At 39.5% G+C, this 17,350-nt stretch overlaps 5 protein-coding genes across 6 annotated transcripts; 2 read left to right on the plus strand and 3 right to left on the minus strand.

Annotated features, from left to right (window-relative positions):
• Positions 1 to 320: 320 nt before the first annotated feature.
• LOC111218249 (gamma-crystallin M3-like) lies at positions 321 to 1,277 on the plus strand. The gene is made up of 3 exons (XM_022740459.1): positions 321 to 332; positions 454 to 696; positions 1,002 to 1,277. Exons 1-3 carry the CDS (start codon positions 321 to 323, stop codon positions 1,275 to 1,277), a joined length of 531 nt encoding a protein of 176 aa, XP_022596180.1.
• Positions 1,278 to 5,132: 3,855 nt separating this feature from the next.
• LOC111218281 (gamma-crystallin M3-like) lies at positions 5,133 to 5,885 on the plus strand. The gene is made up of 3 exons (XM_022740504.1): positions 5,133 to 5,147; positions 5,280 to 5,519; positions 5,607 to 5,885. Exons 1-3 carry the CDS (start codon positions 5,133 to 5,135, stop codon positions 5,883 to 5,885), a joined length of 534 nt encoding a protein of 177 aa, XP_022596225.1.
• Positions 5,886 to 9,324: 3,439 nt separating this feature from the next.
• Positions 9,325 to 10,114, minus strand: LOC111218256 (gamma-crystallin M1). Its single transcript, XM_022740468.1, has 3 exons — positions 10,106 to 10,114; positions 9,708 to 9,959; positions 9,325 to 9,600 (listed from the first exon to the last, which is right to left on the minus strand). Exons 1-3 carry the CDS (start codon positions 10,112 to 10,114, stop codon positions 9,325 to 9,327), a joined length of 537 nt encoding a protein of 178 aa, XP_022596189.1.
• A 3,349-nt stretch (positions 10,115 to 13,463) lies between these two features.
• Positions 13,464 to 14,248, minus strand: LOC111218241 (gamma-crystallin M2-like). Of its 2 annotated transcripts, none has more exons than XM_022740446.1 (3): positions 14,228 to 14,248; positions 13,833 to 14,075; positions 13,464 to 13,736 (listed from the first exon to the last, which is right to left on the minus strand). In XM_022740446.1, exons 1-3 carry the CDS (start codon positions 14,234 to 14,236, stop codon positions 13,464 to 13,466), a joined length of 525 nt encoding a protein of 174 aa, XP_022596167.1. In that variant the 5' UTR covers positions 14,237 to 14,248. The 2 variants fall into 2 exon arrangements, with proteins under 2 accessions (XP_022596167.1, XP_022596166.1); XM_022740445.1 differs by having other exon boundaries at positions 13,836 to 14,075; positions 14,228 to 14,236.
• Positions 14,249 to 16,237: 1,989 nt separating this feature from the next.
• On the minus strand, positions 16,238 to 17,164 carry LOC111218064 (gamma-crystallin M2-like). Its single transcript, XM_022740157.1, has 3 exons — positions 17,156 to 17,164; positions 16,758 to 17,000; positions 16,238 to 16,513 (listed from the first exon to the last, which is right to left on the minus strand). Exons 1-3 carry the CDS (start codon positions 17,162 to 17,164, stop codon positions 16,238 to 16,240), a joined length of 528 nt encoding a protein of 175 aa, XP_022595878.1.
• Between the last annotated feature and the right edge of the window lie 186 nt (positions 17,165 to 17,350).

Here is a 17,350-nt window from a genome sequence, read left to right on the forward strand (position 1 = left end):
TTCATAAATGTATTTATCTCTTTAAAAAAAAAAAAAAAAAAAAGTATGTAACCTCTATGCCAGGAAACATCTTGATAATATTCAAACTAATCAGAAAAGTTACAGGACAGACAGAGAGGCCATTTGATCTAGAATGATAAAGCCTGTGAGAGGATGCATAATAACCCGTTCCCATCAGCATTCACAAACAGAGGGACATGCTGCTGACTCATGGCTTCCATACAATAGTGTCATCGATTGTTTGCATGCTGCGTTAGGTATAAAAAAGGCTTAAAATCCTGGATAGGATTGCTATAGCATCACTCATTGTATCAGCCACCATGCACGGCAAGGTAAGTTTATTACAGAGATTTTACATTCAACGTATGTCCTTTGAATTAAAATGTTTTTCTGACTATTACCACACTGAGATTCTTTCATGACAAGTATTTAACACATCCCTTGTTTTTTCAGATCATCTTCTACGAGGACAAGAACTTCCAGGGTCGCTCCTATGAGACCAGCAGCGACTGCGCCGACATGTCCTCCCACCTGAGCAGGTGTCACTCCTGCAAGGTGGAGAGCGGCTGCTTCATGGTCTACGACCGCCCCAACTACATGGGCCAGCAGTACTTCCTCAGGAGAGGAGAGTACTCTGACTACCAGCGTATGATGGGTTTCGGTGACTGCATCAGGTCCTGCCGTATGATCCCCATGGTACAACTCTGAGAAAATCAACACATACAGAGCACTGCGTATCCTCTGTAGTAGAATCTGATTTAGTTTGCCCTTGTTTTGATTTGGTTTCTTATTTAGTTATTCTTTAATATCTTATTCAGGTTGTTGAGCCTCATTGATTTTGTAATGTTATGTGTGTTTTAACTTAGTGTGTTAAGTTTGATCTGTGTTTATTGTTTTGTCTTCTGGTTATTTAAGTCATAGTTTTGTTAAGTAAAAAAAATGTATCTATAAGTTTCCATCAAAATGATTAACCAGTGTGTATTTTTATTATTTCGCAACAGCACAAAGGTTCCTACAGAATCAGGCTCTACGAGATGGAGAACTTCGGTGGTCAGATGCATGAGCTGAACGAGGACTGCGACAACATCCAGGACCGCTACCGCATGTCCGACTGCCAGTCCTGCAACGTGATGGACGGCCACTGGCTGATGTACGAGCAGCCCCACTACAGAGGCAAGATGATGTACCTGAGGCCCGGAGAGTACAGGAACTTCAGGGACATGGGATACGATGGAATGAGATTCAGCTCCATCAGGCGCATCACTGACTCCTGTTAAATTTCCAAATCAATCTGTATTTGAAAAGATAAATAAATCTGATCTTGGAAATAAAATCATGTTCATATTCCACATGGGATAAACAAGTTTTGATGTTGATTTAATTGTGTTTGTATATTGTATAATTTGAATACACAATAGAAGAAGACAGTTAGAAAAATAGTTGAGGATCAACATTTGTTCTCAAGATGAAACATCTCAAATATTTTCATTATTTTTCAACCGTACGTTTTCACAAATTTTATATTGTTTATAAAATATATGAATTGAGAAATGCTTTAAATCATTAATTATAATTTAGGCTCTTATCAGATAATAACACTTAAAGTTGATTAAAAATAAATAAATAAAAATAATTAATGTCGCTCTGAGCTTTGAGTAAAACAGCATTAGGCAGATTATAAGGAATTATTTGTCACATAATATCTCACACGTTGCTGTGGCAAGACAAAGTGAAGCATGTTTTTTAATTATCTGATGCAGGGAGGAGTAAACGAGTCACAGCACAGTCTTCTTTGTTATATTGCATTTTAACCATTCGGCTGGTTCAGTTGTTAAATGCACGAGTGATGTGCAGCACACATTCCTGCACAACGTCAGACACAAACACGGACATGTGGATTCAAATAAGGATTAGTGTCTGAATGCAGACAGTTTGGTCTCAGTTGAAATGGTTCTGCATACATGAGCTAATAACATGATGCCAATATTTAAGAAAGACTATATAATTAATGCAAAGCTCAGTAACTTATTGCCACTTTTTTATTGTTATTATTGTTGTTATTGTTGTTGTTGTTGTTGCTAACATTAGCACATTAGAACTACTGTCTAGCCCAGGTACTCATTTGTTGTGGCTAAAAAAATCAACAACAAACAAAACAAAAAAACACTGACCTTTGTGTCTCAAATTGAGACCAAAATCAAACACCAAGAAATTCTGTAATTAACCAACAAGTTCAAATTGATTCTTTTGTCTTTTCAAGTGCAAAAAGTTACACATAAAATCTACACATGATGTATGCATTCATACTATAACATGCATCTGTATCAGCCGTGCAAACAAATCTGACTACAGGTTATTACCCCAGACCTGACCTACCTGAACAGGTACTGCCCCATTTTAAACCTTAAACCTTAAAGTCTGAGGCTGTATTTTCTGTTATTTCTTCTGCAGATATAAAAGGTATTTGGTTGCTTTGGAATCATTTCATCACATATAAAAAAATAAAGGTAATAGGGCAACACAGAATATGACACTCAACAGCACATTAACACAGCGGCGTCTCAAAATAATGAATGATCAGCCTTACCGGTCTGTAGATCCTCCGGATGAACGTGGCTGGTAAACATAAAGCACATTTGCACAACTGAAATTCATAGCAGACCAAACATTTATAATCCAGAACAGAAAGTCGGTGAGTGTAGGAGGCATCTGGTCAAAAGGCCAGACTTCACCCAACACACCACACGCTGATATCAGGCAGGTAACATCACTGTATTCATCCCTGGCCTGTCGATCTGGATGTGAGGTTGAATCTGCTTCCAGTGATGTTTGACACTAGAGGGCAGAAGAGGCCTGACATACCACAAACTCACCAAGTTACTGTGACTAAAAACTTCACTGAGTGAGCAGCAGTACAGCGACAAAACTGTCCACAATAAAATCAAAAGCATGTCAACACACTTCCCCTATCTGCTGGATATGTGGGGGAAACCTGTGATCAACATCAGGCTTCTAAGGTCAAACTCCGAGTGGTCACAGAGACGGTGTGATTTATGGACCCTGTCTCCAAGTGTTTATGTTTGTATGCAACTAATTTGCAACAGCAAATATATTTTGAATGAAATGTAATGCCGGCAATATAATTAACATATTTGTCAAATCCCAAAAATGTCAGGGCACAGTCTTCTCCTCCTCCTTCCTTGTGTTTCTGTGAGTCTTGTCAGTCCGGGCGTGGTAACTTCAGATGGAGTCTTCCTGCACAGCTGTCTACTATCAGTAATCAACTACCAGCAGTATATCTACCAGGCTCTGCTCTCCGCTCTGTTTACCAGCGTGGTAACACTGCTCAGGCCACCGCTAAGTTTTGTGAGTGATTGCTGCGTCTCAGAATCCTTGTTATTGACCCTTGGTTTCCCTCTGCTCAGGTTTGTCCTCACCTGAACTCGTCGGCTTCACTCAGCCTCCATCAGACCTCTGTTTCATGCAAGACCTGTGCAAGAGGTTTCATGTTTCATGCAAGACCTCTGTTTCTTCTACATAAACATAAGTGTTACAATAAAACCTTTGAAATCTCAGCAAAACTCTCTGCTGATTGTTCTGCAAATTATGGGTCAAGTTACTCTATTTATAACAGGCAGAGTGGGTTTTCCTGTATGATGAGAAATCAGAATATCTGACACTTCCACTCCCGTATAAACTTGTGTCACTATCTGATTAACTCCACGTCGCACCTTAGAAACCCGTAGACTTGAAGTCAGAGTTTGTCTGAAGTCATGAAACCAACCTCCTCAAAACACCAGACACATTTCCTGACTGTTGTTGGGCCTCAATTATTAACTGGTTTTACAATTAAATTTCATCAGTTTGGTCAAAAGTAAAGTAGGATCAAGTGGTTACTTACAAAAGTTGTTTTTAAAAAATAGCAATATTCTAAAAGTTACTTAAAAAAAGTGCTAATTGGTTGTTCAGAACGAGATAAACTCCATAAACCTCAAACCTATACCCCAGCTGCACAATCACTTAATTACTTAATTTTACATTGTATATAGTATCTCTATTTTATCTTAGATTCTGTTTCTGTCCTTATTTTATTTCTTATTACGTTTTCTCCTTGTGCTACTGTGTCAAATTTGAGTTTCCTCTATCATCTTATATTCATCTTATTTTATCTTAACCTCACTTGGTCATCGGTTAAAGGTGGGAGTAAATATATTGAATTAAAACAGAGTGAGATGCTGCATGTGATCAGTTGTATGCCTGATTAGAAAAGAGTAATTAAACCTTTTTTTTTTCACAACGATAAGGGGCTCGACAGATGATTCACACACAGTTACGCTTTTTAAAGACGTTTGTATGAGTAATTGATTCATACTTTATGATCAGCTGATTCAAATAGCTGAGTCATTATTTGAAGATTATGTTTGAGAAGAAATCGGACCCTTGGAAACAAGACGCAGACATGTATAGTGTTCATATCCATGAAATTCACTGTCAGCAACTAGTCGGATTCAAACCGGTACAAAAAATTGCTGAAAAATATGAAAATTTTATGAAATATGTTTTTATTCAGAGATATTCTGATTTTGAAATAATAAAAATCAGTAATATATTTCCTGGTGTATGATTGCGATTGTTTAAAATCTATTATATGGTTTTATTTACTATATTTGATTTAGTCTATTGAGCTTCAGCAAGTTGTGCATTTGTTTCTTCACTGCTTTCAATCAAAACAAGCTACTTGCTTACTTACTCAAATGCATTAATTATGTATATATATATATATTATATATATTAAGTCCAATCTTTCTGGTTTATTCTTGATTAAAAACATTAGATTAATGCCTTCAAAGGAAGGTATGTTTGTGGAAAACACGTCTGTTGTTCAGCAGCCAAAGACAATACAAAGCTGAGCCTCTTCTCACAACCTGCAACCACCGCAAATCATCATCTGTTGAAGGTCACTTTGAATTGAACCCTACACGGGGGCCTCTCCCTGCTCCATGTTGCTCTGTCAGGAATTTGAACAATGGGGTCATGGTATCCCTTGGGTGCGGGGGTCAGGTATAAAAGTGGCAGGAGGGCATGGAGAAAATTGTGCAGTCATTTTGAGCAAAAACAGTTCAACTGTAGCCATGACCATGGGAAAGGTGTGTGCAACTTCTGCTGCTCATATTTTAAGTTTAATCGGATGCAAACATCAAATTAAAATAATGTGAAATTTCCACTTAAAACAATATGTGATACACTGCATGATGGTTTCTTGTGTTTTCTTCTTCCAGATCATCTTCTACGAGGACAGGAACTTCCAGGGTCGTTCCTATGAGACCAGCAGCGACTGCGCCGATATGTCCTCCTACCTGAGCAGGTGCCACTCCTGCAGGGTGGAGAGCGGCTGCTTCATGGTCTACGACCGCACCAACTACATGGGAAACCAGTTCTTTGTGAGGAGGGGCGAGTACTCTGACTACCAGCGTATGGGCATGAGCGATTGCATCAGGTCTTGCCGCATGATCCCCATGGTATTATAAATCGCTTTTAATTTAATTATTATTATTATTTAAAAAACATTATCACTGCAACTCATAGTTACTCATTTCACTTTACAGCACAGAGGCCAGTTCAGGATGAGGATCTACGAGAGGGAGAACTTCGGTGGTCAGATGCATGAGCTGATGGACGACTGCGACAACATGATGGATCGTTACCGCATGAACGACTGCATGTCCTGCAACGTGATGGACGGCCACTGGCTGATGTACGAGCAGCCCCACTTCAGAGGCAGGATGATGTACCTGAGGCCCGGAGAGTACAGGAGCTTCAGGGACATGGGCATGAGCGGCACCAGGTTCATGAGCATGAGGCGCATCATGGATTCCTGCTACTAAATCACAGATGTATAAAAGCAAGATTTTAAATAAAAATCTAGTGATTATCTTTTAAATGGGTTCCTCTGTTAATGGCTACTGAGTGGTCTGACACTCACACAACAGTTCACAACCTAAACTCATCGTAAACATGCAGTATGTATGTTAAGGTCAGAAGATGACATACATGGGGACTAAAACAAATGAAGGCAGCATCATCCAATTTTTAAACCATGCTGGGTTACTCGAAACCATATATAGGTTTTTTACTTAGTAGTAGACATTAACGATTCTTTACATTTGTCAAATACCTACACAGATGAATATGTCTTAGCTATCTTTCGCAAGAGGAAGTTATTGAGACCAGATCATGGATTCTGATGCCACTAAAACTTATTTACTTCAAATATAAGAGGCAAACATGTTTCTGACTTTATTCAGTGTGAATTAAACTAGTAGGATTAATGCAATAGCCACAGTTTGTTTCTAATAGCGCTAAATCACAGATAAGTGCAACTTAAACTAGAGTTTTTTTTATTGGCAACCCTTGCCCTCTATAGGACATGGTACATTTGCTAAATGAACAGACAGTATAAGTGACTTGTCACCCAATAATAAACATATATTATATGTTTAATATTCTGTATTTTGTGGCCATTTTAATGCAGGAGATTAAAAAAACGTAGCATGTTATTATTGGGAAATGCTTTGGTGGTCAGGTCGACTGCTACCTGAACTACTACTGTGAAGAGAAGTGATTAAATTTACTGAATCATTCAATTATGTTGATGTTAGCACACATAAGTGAAAAACAAATAGAATGTTTACCATTAAAGGAACTTTTTGTAAGTTTTGATATTGCTGCATAGCTAACGTTAGCGTTAACATCTGTTTACCCACCAGTCTGGAAGAACTGTTGCAAGTTTAGCATCAAACTTAATTCCTTTACTCGCCAACAGCTGTGTCCAGTGGTTGAAAGCAACCTTCTTGCTTCCATTTCTATCACCACTTTTCTTCTACTGAAGTTAGCAACCAACTAGCCCCAGTTCGGACAAGCTGTCTCGTCACTTTCCGATACCGAGTCACTGTAGCGTCTAGTTTGCGCTGAAGGAGTAGCGCTGCTCAGAGGACGTGTTATTACCTCTTGTCTTGTAAACGCAACGATGGCTGAAGCTTTTGGCGAGACTGGCAAGTAAACAGCTGTTAATGCTAACGTTTGCTATGTGGCAATAGCAAAACTTACAAATAGCTCCTTTAATGAATGTAGCGCTTCATTCAAAAAGTAAATTTCCAATTTGAAATACATAAGTGTAAAAGATGGGCGTTGAGTGTCAAGAAAAAAAAGGGAAATTCTTGTCCATGTCCACAAATCAATAGATTAAATATTTTGACTAATGTGCACACTGCTGTGAGAGTGGGTTGACAGAACATACTATACACATCTCTTACCAATGATCTGGCACTGGACAGTTATTGCAGAGTTTTTGGAAACATATTATGAAATACACTGGATCGTTAAGTCTGGATCCTGAACCCATTGAAAATAATCAACTTGTTTAAACATTTAATTTCACTCGCTAGTAAAGCTAGGGGGGAGAAAAGACATGGGATCATTGAATTCACATCATGTACATTGTAATTTCTTTCAAATGTGTGTTCATCATACTTAAGATATGCATACATACTTATTCATATTACTGATTTCCCCACATATATTGCCTATAGTATATAAATATATGTTAGATACAGAGGGGAAACATTTTCAGTGTCTTTTCCAACATTAAAATAATTAATTTGTTTAAAGTATGTCGCCCTGTTTATAAGTAAAAACATACATGTTACGTAATGTGGAAGCCATACCAGCTTTTCAAAAAAGCTGACATTCAAAAACAATTGTCTGCCATTACAATGGGAATATAAAAGAGTCACGCTCGCCCATCAGAATCACATTGTGACACACAATGGGAAAGATATGGCATTTTGTGTTGCGAGTGGTCTTTTGTTCTCCAGAGTTTAGTAAATAGAACAATGGCCATGTTATGGGAGTCACAAGTTTTCTGAACCATTTCAAAAAAAGAAAAAAAAAAGAACGAGCCCCTGCTGTTATGGTTTTGCAGCAGGTAGTAAACTAAACTTTTAACATAATACTTTTTAAATGTAGAAAAGTCCCAGTGGAAAGCAGCTGCTGGATGTCCACACCGAATCCATGTGTTCTAGTCTCGCCACATGTTGTGCTTCTGCTGAAATACGTTACTTATATTCAGTTATCAATGCTTATTAAGATGGCCGATGACTGAGATATAGATGCTGATATAGAATATAGGATCCAACAGAGCCAAAAAGGAATTACATGAGAACAGCATGACCACGAAACTGTCCACCTCCATATTAAAATGCAGGTTTCTGACCAGATCACTTGATGCCACCAGCTACTTTTGCTATAGCCGTTACCTTTGCAATTTCTTAAGTAACAGACCTGTGGAAAACCTGCTGATGGCCATCAGTTAGCAGCCATGATGGAAAAGAGCACAAACATAATAATAACAATAATAATAATAATAATATCCTGAGAAGAAATTTGAAAGTCATATAAACTAAATCATTCATTTAATTGCTTAAAAGACAAATACATAAACGTAATGTAAAGTCTTATTTCCACCTCCTGCAGCACCAATGAATCCGGCCCATTCTTGGGCCACATGCTTGTTTTCTTCTGGCCCAGTATACGCCTGGTTCCTCGGCCCGAATCTGACCCATACACAGTGTGCTACTTCCACATCTGGACCAATTCTGGCGCACACACAGAAAATCTTCCAGCTGTGAGTCAATAATGGAGGATAACAGCCAGACTCTGTCCAGATGTGGAAGCATATGGGCCAGACTCGGACCGAGGACCCAGACACATATTGACCTCTAGACCTCTTATGGTACAAAAACAACTTGTAGCAACCTGTATATAATAATCCATCATTCGGTTTGTTGTGTTTTCTAATGTTTGTGTGCAGCATCTCATCATGTTACAGGACAACCTGTGAGTTGAGGCTGATGTTTACGCTGCAGGAGTGTTTGTGGAAGTTTCTCCGGACATTTTTATTCTTAATTTCTCCCATGAAAACTGCTCCCCTGACGAATCAACTGCAACTGTCTAAATGCAAGCTGATATTGATCAGTGGAGAAAACACCAGGTAAAGCTCCAAAGTTTGGCGTCTAAATTTAAGTCAGGTTTTTGAAGTAAACAGGATTTATGAAGGATTATTAAATACTGATAACTTTAAAGTTGACTGATTGTACCTTTTGGAACTGGAAGCTAATATATACTGTATACTAGCTTCCAGTTTTGTTATATAGTTATTTAGTTGTTTTTACCATAAAGGACAAACCACATAGAGAAAGTGAGCACTGGACAAGCTTGTTTATGAATTACACATCATTTTTATTTCCTTAAGTCAAATACAGGAGTCTAGCACATGTCAGTGATGCGCCTCATGCTCATGAACCTGGTGCCGCTCATGCCCATGTCCCTGAAGCTCCTGTACTCTCCGGGCCTCAGGTACATCATCCTGCCTCTGAAGTGGGGCTGCTCGTACATCAGCCAGTGGCCGTCCATCACGTTGCAGGACATGCAGTCGGACATGCGGTAGCGCTCCATGATGTTGTCGCAGTCGTCCATCAGCTCATTCATCTGACCACCGAAGTTCTCCCTCTCGTAGATCCTCATCCTGAACTGGCCTCTGTGCTGTAATTCAATGCAGGGAAAATGTGAGTATCCCCACTAGCTACTCTAAAAATGGAGCAAGTCTAAATGTATAAAAATCAAAGGGGTGTAGAGATGAGGTCTCTTACATAGGGGATCATCCTGCAGGACCTGATGGTGTCAAACATCATGCCCATGCTCATCATGCGCTGCATGTCGTGGTACTCTCCCCTCCTCAGGAAGAACTGCATGCCCATGTAGTTGGGACGCTCGTAGACCATGAAGCAGCCGCTCTCCACCCTGCAGGACTGGCACCTGCTCAGGTAGGAGGACATGTCGGAGCAGTCGCTCATGCACTCATAGGAGCGGCCCTGGAAGTTCCTCTCCTCGTAGAAGATGATCTGAAAAAGAGAACACGGCAAAGATGATGATTTAAGAGTCAGATAGTGATCATATCATATTAGATTAATTTTGCTGTATAAAAACTAAAGTCAGTTAATAGTTAGAAGTTTTAAATATGTGAAAACATAAGTAAATATCTCTTTACCTTGCCCATGATGGTGGTTTAGGTTGTTTCCAGTGGATGGTTCAACTTGCTCTGCCTACTCCATGACTCCAGGCCCTTTTTATACAGAAACCCAGGGCCCATGATGTGTTGTTATTCAAATGTGCAAAGCTGATGAATTAGCAGTATGACTTTTGCTGAACAGGGGCCTATAAATGTGTAACAATGCTTTTCCGTCCATACATTTCTGGCAGCAGTCGACTGCATTGTCTATTATAAGCATAAGCTTTGTGTGCGCTCCATTCTCAGTCAGAAGGTTCTCCACATATGGTCTGACCGCCACTGGTGGAAAGAGCGCAAACGTCGGGCCACATCTCTGTCAAACCCATGAGGGACCCAGAACCTGTGCAAATATTCAGTTGCTATAAAGAATTAAATATACTGACTTTGTATGTTCGTATTTTCACAACAACATCCTCCATCCGTTGATATCAAATCCTGGAAATTAAAAGAGTCGTTTCATGTTCATCTAATGTAAATCGTTTAAAAGGGAAATTTAAATGAAATGAAAATGCATTAACATCAGCAAATGAGCAATAACCTGAACAACTGGAATGTTAATTTTGTAGGATTTATTAACTACACTACACCTTTTTTTCTAAATAATGTATTTTACTTGAAAACTTTTAATACATAATGTGAAAAGAATGAGGGGGGGGAAACTTTGTCGTTGTGCAGCTACACTGGCAGTAGTAATGAATAACACTAAACCTTATTGCTTATTTAAAAGCATTCACTAGTTTATTACTCTTTCTTATTGGTCTTAAAGAAACCTATCAGGAAAATAACAATATTTTAGCATAACAGGTGTCAATAATCAGTTATTAGGACGTGATGAAGTTGCCCTTATTTTTTATTACAGTTTTAATATGCGGAGGAGTTTAGCACATGGAGGACCCAGGGTGTCTGTATGAGGGGAGGAACAACTCAAATGATAAAATCTCTGTTGAATTATGTTCTAACAATTTACTGAGTAGTGTAACTGAATTGGTAAAGCTTGTTTTGGTAAGAACATTGATTCAGTGGGAAGTAATTGGTTAATTTAGCGCTGGTCAAATCAGGCCTGAAGGAGGCCAAGGTGACGACAGGCCTGGACAACGGCCCCTGAAGGCTGCGAGTTTCTTTTATGTGCGTTTTTTTAATTATACACAAATTATACAGTTTATCCACTTTGCTGAGGTGGAAAAGCTGCTTTATCAATAAAAAGAAAAATGCACCAAAATGCAACAGAAACTGGGAATAAATCATGACACACTGTTCATGAAGCCTGTGACTTAAACATCCACAGAAGCTTCTGCTGAACTGAAGAAAAACTAAATGCAGCGGCAGGTGAAAACGTCACGTCCGTTGTTCAGTGATGAGGAGACTGTAATGTTCGTCAAGTTAGTGGATGAAACAAACATCAATAAAATATTTCCCTCATGGTTTGACTTCGTTCAGGTTCAGACTTGATTGGCACCATTTTCCTCTGCGGTGGTTTAATGGCTACCAACCGGACAATTACGAGCAAGCTTTATCTTGACGTGCCAAATGTCTAATATTCACATAACAGTGATTTATTGAAATATGCATTAAATTGTTGTTGTTGTTGTTGTTGTTGTTGTTGTTTTCTTTTCTGGACATTGGTTTACATATGTATTTGAACATAAACCCGGCGAATCGGTGAACTGGTCGTCGTGTTCGCTCGTCTTTCACCACTAATCTCTGCTGTGTCAACACTGAAAGTTGTGTGACTAACACATGAATAGACATGCAGCTGGATTACCAGACTGGCCTGTGCACTTTAGTCTAAATGATGAAACACACCAATGCAAACTCTGAATGATGAAGGGGATGTTGAGGAACTTGTTAAACAGTTGATGTGTGTTTTTTTTTTTGTGGGAACATTCAGAGAGAAATTAGACAGAGGGTTGCCCACAGTAAATACTCGTTGTTGAAGTGTGTCAATCTGAGAGAAATGAACAAATTGTACCGTTATATATGGGACAATAATTTAAAAAACACCGTGGAGCTGCTGCTTGTGCCCCTTCTTAACATGTGCCAACAAATGCAACTGGTGGGTTTTTTTTGCGTGAGCTGAAAGCCGGTGAGGGATCATGCACCAGCAACTCTGCTTTGACATCTGCATGAAGGGGGGAGGGGAGCAGGGGGGTGGAAGCATTAACCTTTCCCAGAGAAGCTTCTCACTCAGCCAAGTGGAAAGAAAGTTGGGCGACGACGCGCAGCGCTGCAGTTCACAGGGAACTGCACATTCCAGATATGTAGGGAAGAAAAAAAAAGGAACCGAAAACGTATTTATTAGTACACCACGCAAGAGTGACTCCTTTATTTCTTCACTGTAATAACAATCTGAAATGTCTGATGTTAGTTTTCTTATCATTGTTTGATGCTGGTTTAACATCATAACTGTTCCCAAAACTACTGCCACAGGTAACTTTCTCTCTTCGTCTTTCCCCTTCGCTCAGTACGTCTCCCTCTGTTGATCCAGGTTCTGCTGTTCTGGCCGTGCAGAGCTGGCAGAGGGTAAATAACGTATTCAATAAAGTTTATTGTCATTATCAGTCGAATATAACTTCTCATTTTATAATAGTAAAAATTTGACTGGTATCAAAACCATTCAGTAAAGAGCAAACAGGGACTTCGTGATGGCCCTTGATCTTGATTTGGATCGTCTGTGCCAAGACTTGATATACAAGCAAAACAAAAACAATATCTCATCTTCACTTTAAAATACAAGAACATAAGTTAAACGTGAATAAACCCAATACTTTTATTTTGAGGTGGAGGAAGTGATTATTATGTTTTTAAATACCAGTAAATTACGGGAGCAGCAATGGAGCCACAGGAAATGGTGCTACTCATGTAAGGATTTATAGTAGTATAAAGTATGTAATTTTATAATAAGGTTATAATAAATGATTGTAATGATTTGTGGTTTATATTCGACAGAGCACACGGAGGAACATAAGACAAAACAAGTATCACAGATAACATATCAGTTGCCCAATTGATGGGTAGTTTATTTGCTTTGGACCAACCACAGTACAGTTATGGCTGCTTGCCCCTTTTGTTACCTATAGTTCAGGAGTAAACAATAATTTAAATGTTCTTTTTACCCTTTTGTTCACAATATTTACAGAGTAAGTACAACATGTGCAAACCACACTGTCGAAGTGTTAGCAGCCCTTTCAAAGCTACACACAACAAAATCAAACTTTTCAATGCCTTTCAATGCCAATACTTTACAAATCAATGAAAACACATTCACAAAGAAGGTTAAAAATTCAACATCTTTAATAAACAAAGTGTTTGATATTTACAGCAAGGTTTCGCTCAATGGCTAAAATTCGGTGACCCTCCTGAAGGAGCCGACGATGGCGCAGGTGGCGCACCAGTCGCGGTACCTCCTGTACTCCCCTGGTCTCAGGAAGTACTGTCTGCCTCGGTAGTTGGGGTACTCGTAGAAGATCCAGTAGCCATTCATAACATTACAGGAGTAGACGTGGCGGTGATGGAAACGGTCAGACACACAGGTACAGTCGTCCATGAACTCCATCATGTGACCACTGAAGTCGGGTTTCTCGTAGATACGCAATCTGTAGGAGCCTCGATACTGTGGAACCGAAGGAAAGATGAATGATGAGTTCAGGCTTGTGACACAGATCGATGCACAAAGGTCAGTTTGTGAAATGAACATTAACCCACTTACCACTGGGATCATCCGGCACGAGCGGATACAGCTACTGAAGCCCATCCATCTCTGGTAGTCGGGGTACTCTCCCCTCCTCATGAAGTACTGGTGGCCCATGAAGTTGGGTCGTTCATAGATCATGAAGCAGCCGCTCTCCACCCTGATGGAGTTGCATCGGCTGAAGTACGAGTGAAGGTCCGTGCAGTCATTGCTGCACTCATAGCTCCGACCCTGGAAGTTCTTGTCCTCGTAAAAGATAATCTGGGGGAAGGAAAATAAAGGTACAAGCGTCACGAGCTGTCGGTTGAGTTCGCCGAACTACCCGAGAATACGAGTTCAGCTCGACATAAAACATACTGAGAGCAAAAGTGACAACCTTTTTAATCTGAGCAGAGAGGAAAAACAGTACTTACCTTGCCCATGGTCTCCGTTGGAGAGATTCCCCATGTTTTCAGGGCTTTTTATACTACCTCTTGACAAACAAAGTATTGTTATTCAAATTCTCTCATAGTTATAATTGAAGGCTACTGGCACATGTTTACCTTTTTGTTGGAGCACAACATTGGGTCAGAAATATGGATTTGTATTTGAAAAAAAAGGATAAATAATTAACTTGGTTTGGTGTTTTGACATGCGTGGACAAAGGAAAAGACTAGTATGGTATCCACACATCCAGTGGACAATGGCTGCAGAACAATATGGAACAGCCCTTTCGCATTAAATATGTTGCGTAACAGAGCAGGAAGCCATTCACTTTCTCTACTGCGCTACCTGAGCAACCCCACTGTATGCAAATAAGTAAGTGTATACTGCGCTGCTGTGCCGTATGCTACACTGGACATAAAGATTTTATTAGGATTTGAACAGCGTGACAATGCTCTGTATGTTACCTGTATGTGTGTGGGATGCTTATGTCAACTTTTATTTCACTTACTAACTCTTCGCCCTCAGCTTCAGGTGTGTAAGTATCTGACAGTTTTGACTCAGTGGACTACAATTCCCTTGATGATACGCAGCCATATTTGACTCTTTCAAGCATCCCCCCCCTTTATAAATACACCGCGACATTAGCATGCTGTCCCAATATTGGGTGCAGATATATCACATAATGACTATTATTTTTATTTCATGACATCACTGTCCACCACAGGTTGTGTAACGTGTCTCTTTAATTATGATTAATTATTCATAGATATCAATCCTGGAAAATATTTTACACGGTGTCATTGTAAGTGTTTGGTGGTATGGTGCCATACAGATGAACTAACATAACTACATATATAGAAAACATATCAACTTGATGATTTCTGATATTATCAGAAGGCCGATGAGCAGTGGTAGTTTATGTAGCAAATTCATTTTTATTACAAAGCAATTTTTCCTGGATATTATCATATGCCTGTTTGCGTAAAATCCTTAAAATGTAAATGTATATTTATGTTACAGTGTTAATAATGTTTGATATCAATGTAATCAATGTTAATATTATCTAGTGACATAAAACAACTATAAAAGACTATAGTACTTTTGTTGATAATGAGAAATACTTGAAACAAAGAAGCTTGGGCTGCAGACACGGGACACTTTTATCTCTGGTGTATAAAAAGCACATTTAGTGGGAAATTTGGATGATTTTTGCCAAAAAATATTGTCTTTTAACTATTATACAAAGATTATTTTCTAAATATTAAGACAACCATGAACAGAACATGTACAGTTCCCATAATTTATAGGTGTATTTTAGGATATATTAAAGTGTTCTAGCTACAGTCGTCATCGTCAATCAATTTCAATTTATTTGTATCATTTCATAATTTTTGATTTGGTAAAAACTATATGAATTTCATGCTCCACTGCTGTTTGTTATATATCACCCACATCCTGCTTTACTAGATCCATCCTGATCTTTTACTGTTTACTTCATATTCTGTGATTTTACTGTTGGATCTGTCCAGAATCACTTCTTCCTGTCTCACACTCTCCACGCTGCACTTCCTCTCTCTATGTAGGTTTTTATTTTATTTTATGTGTAACAATAATCATATGGATGAACTTCACCACCGTGGAAATCAGCTAATCCCATCAGGGGCACAAACTGGGAGAGGGCAACTCTTGTATTGTTTGGTGAGGTATGTCTAGGCGTGGAGAGGATTAAGTTCACCAGAAGCTATGATAGATGCATTCTTTAGTTTCGCCCTCAGACAGTAGATATGTTCTGTACTCAAACTGAAAGAAGAAATATCTGCACCTGCACTTTCAAAATTGTGACTCTAGTAACTAGTTATTTCTCATGACCAATTGAGAGGCAGCAAACCACAGCTGAGAACTGGCAAATACACACAAAATAAGACATTCATGTTTTATGAAGCGGTTCAAGTTTATTGGGAAACTCAGGGAAAGATGCATTTAAACGAAGCTTCACTTCAGTTGAGGTCGGTGATTTTTCTGAGGGAACCGACTCTCGGGCTGACGCCTCCCCAGTCGCTGTATCTCCTGTACTCTCCGGGCCTCAGGTAGTACACTCTGCCCTTGTAGTTGGGCTGGTCATACAGCAGCCAGTGGCCGTCCATCACGTTGCAGGAGTTGAAGTCAGACATGCTGAGCTGGTCCTGGACGTTGGGACAGTCGTCGTCTAGCTCGTGCATCTGGCCAGACATGTCGGAGCGTTCGTACAGCCTCATCTTGTAGGAGCCTTGGTGCTGGCACAGGATGGAAAACTCTGTTACTGTCTACAGTACAATAATACATCCCATTGATGTCCAGAGATTTTCTTTGTTGTTTTTAAGCCTCTAAGTGGTCACAAACTTTACCACTGGTACTTTCAACTCTTGATTTACAAAGAACAAGCATTTAACATTGTAAAAAGCGACACTTTTCTATTATTTATGGATATTGTCGTAAAAATCTTCAAAGAAAATCTGAAAGCAGGTCTTCATGACCTACCTGGGGGATCATACGACAAGATCTGACACAGTCGCTGATGCCAATCAGACGCTGGTTGTCAGAGTACTCTCCTCTCCTCAGGTAGTACTGGTTGCCCATGTAGTTGGGCCTCTCATAGACCATGAAGCAGCCGCTCTCCACCCTGATGGAGTTGCATCTGTTTAAGAAGGAGTGAAGGTCAGCGCAGTCGCTGCTGCACTCGTGAGAGCGCCCTTGGAAGTTTCTGTCCTCGTAAAATATGATCTGCGAAAAGCAATCGTCACAAACGCACACAGAAGGATGGTTTCTGATTTTAATACGGTCAAGCAGTGATACAGAAAAACTCCTATAAAATAAAATTATTCAGTAAAATACAGGTGTGTGTAAAGTGTGGGTAAAACCATAACGATTTTCTTTACCTTTCCCATGGTTGTTGGCATCAGACTGTTTTAGCGGTCAATGCTGTCCCTGAGCCAAGCCACTGTGCTTTATAAAAAAAAAGAAAGAAAAGGCAGCTGTGTGATTGCACAGCATAAAGTATTGTCATTCAAATACATCCCTCACAGTGATGATGGATCAGGGGTTGGGAGGGGTGTGTGTGTGTGTGTGTGTGT

Source organism: Seriola dumerili, unplaced genomic scaffold, assembly GCF_002260705.1.
Source record: "Seriola dumerili isolate Sdu_G_001 unplaced genomic scaffold, Sdu_1.0 BDQW01000052.1, whole genome shotgun sequence".
NCBI lineage: Eukaryota > Metazoa > Chordata > Actinopteri > Carangiformes > Carangidae > Seriola > Seriola dumerili.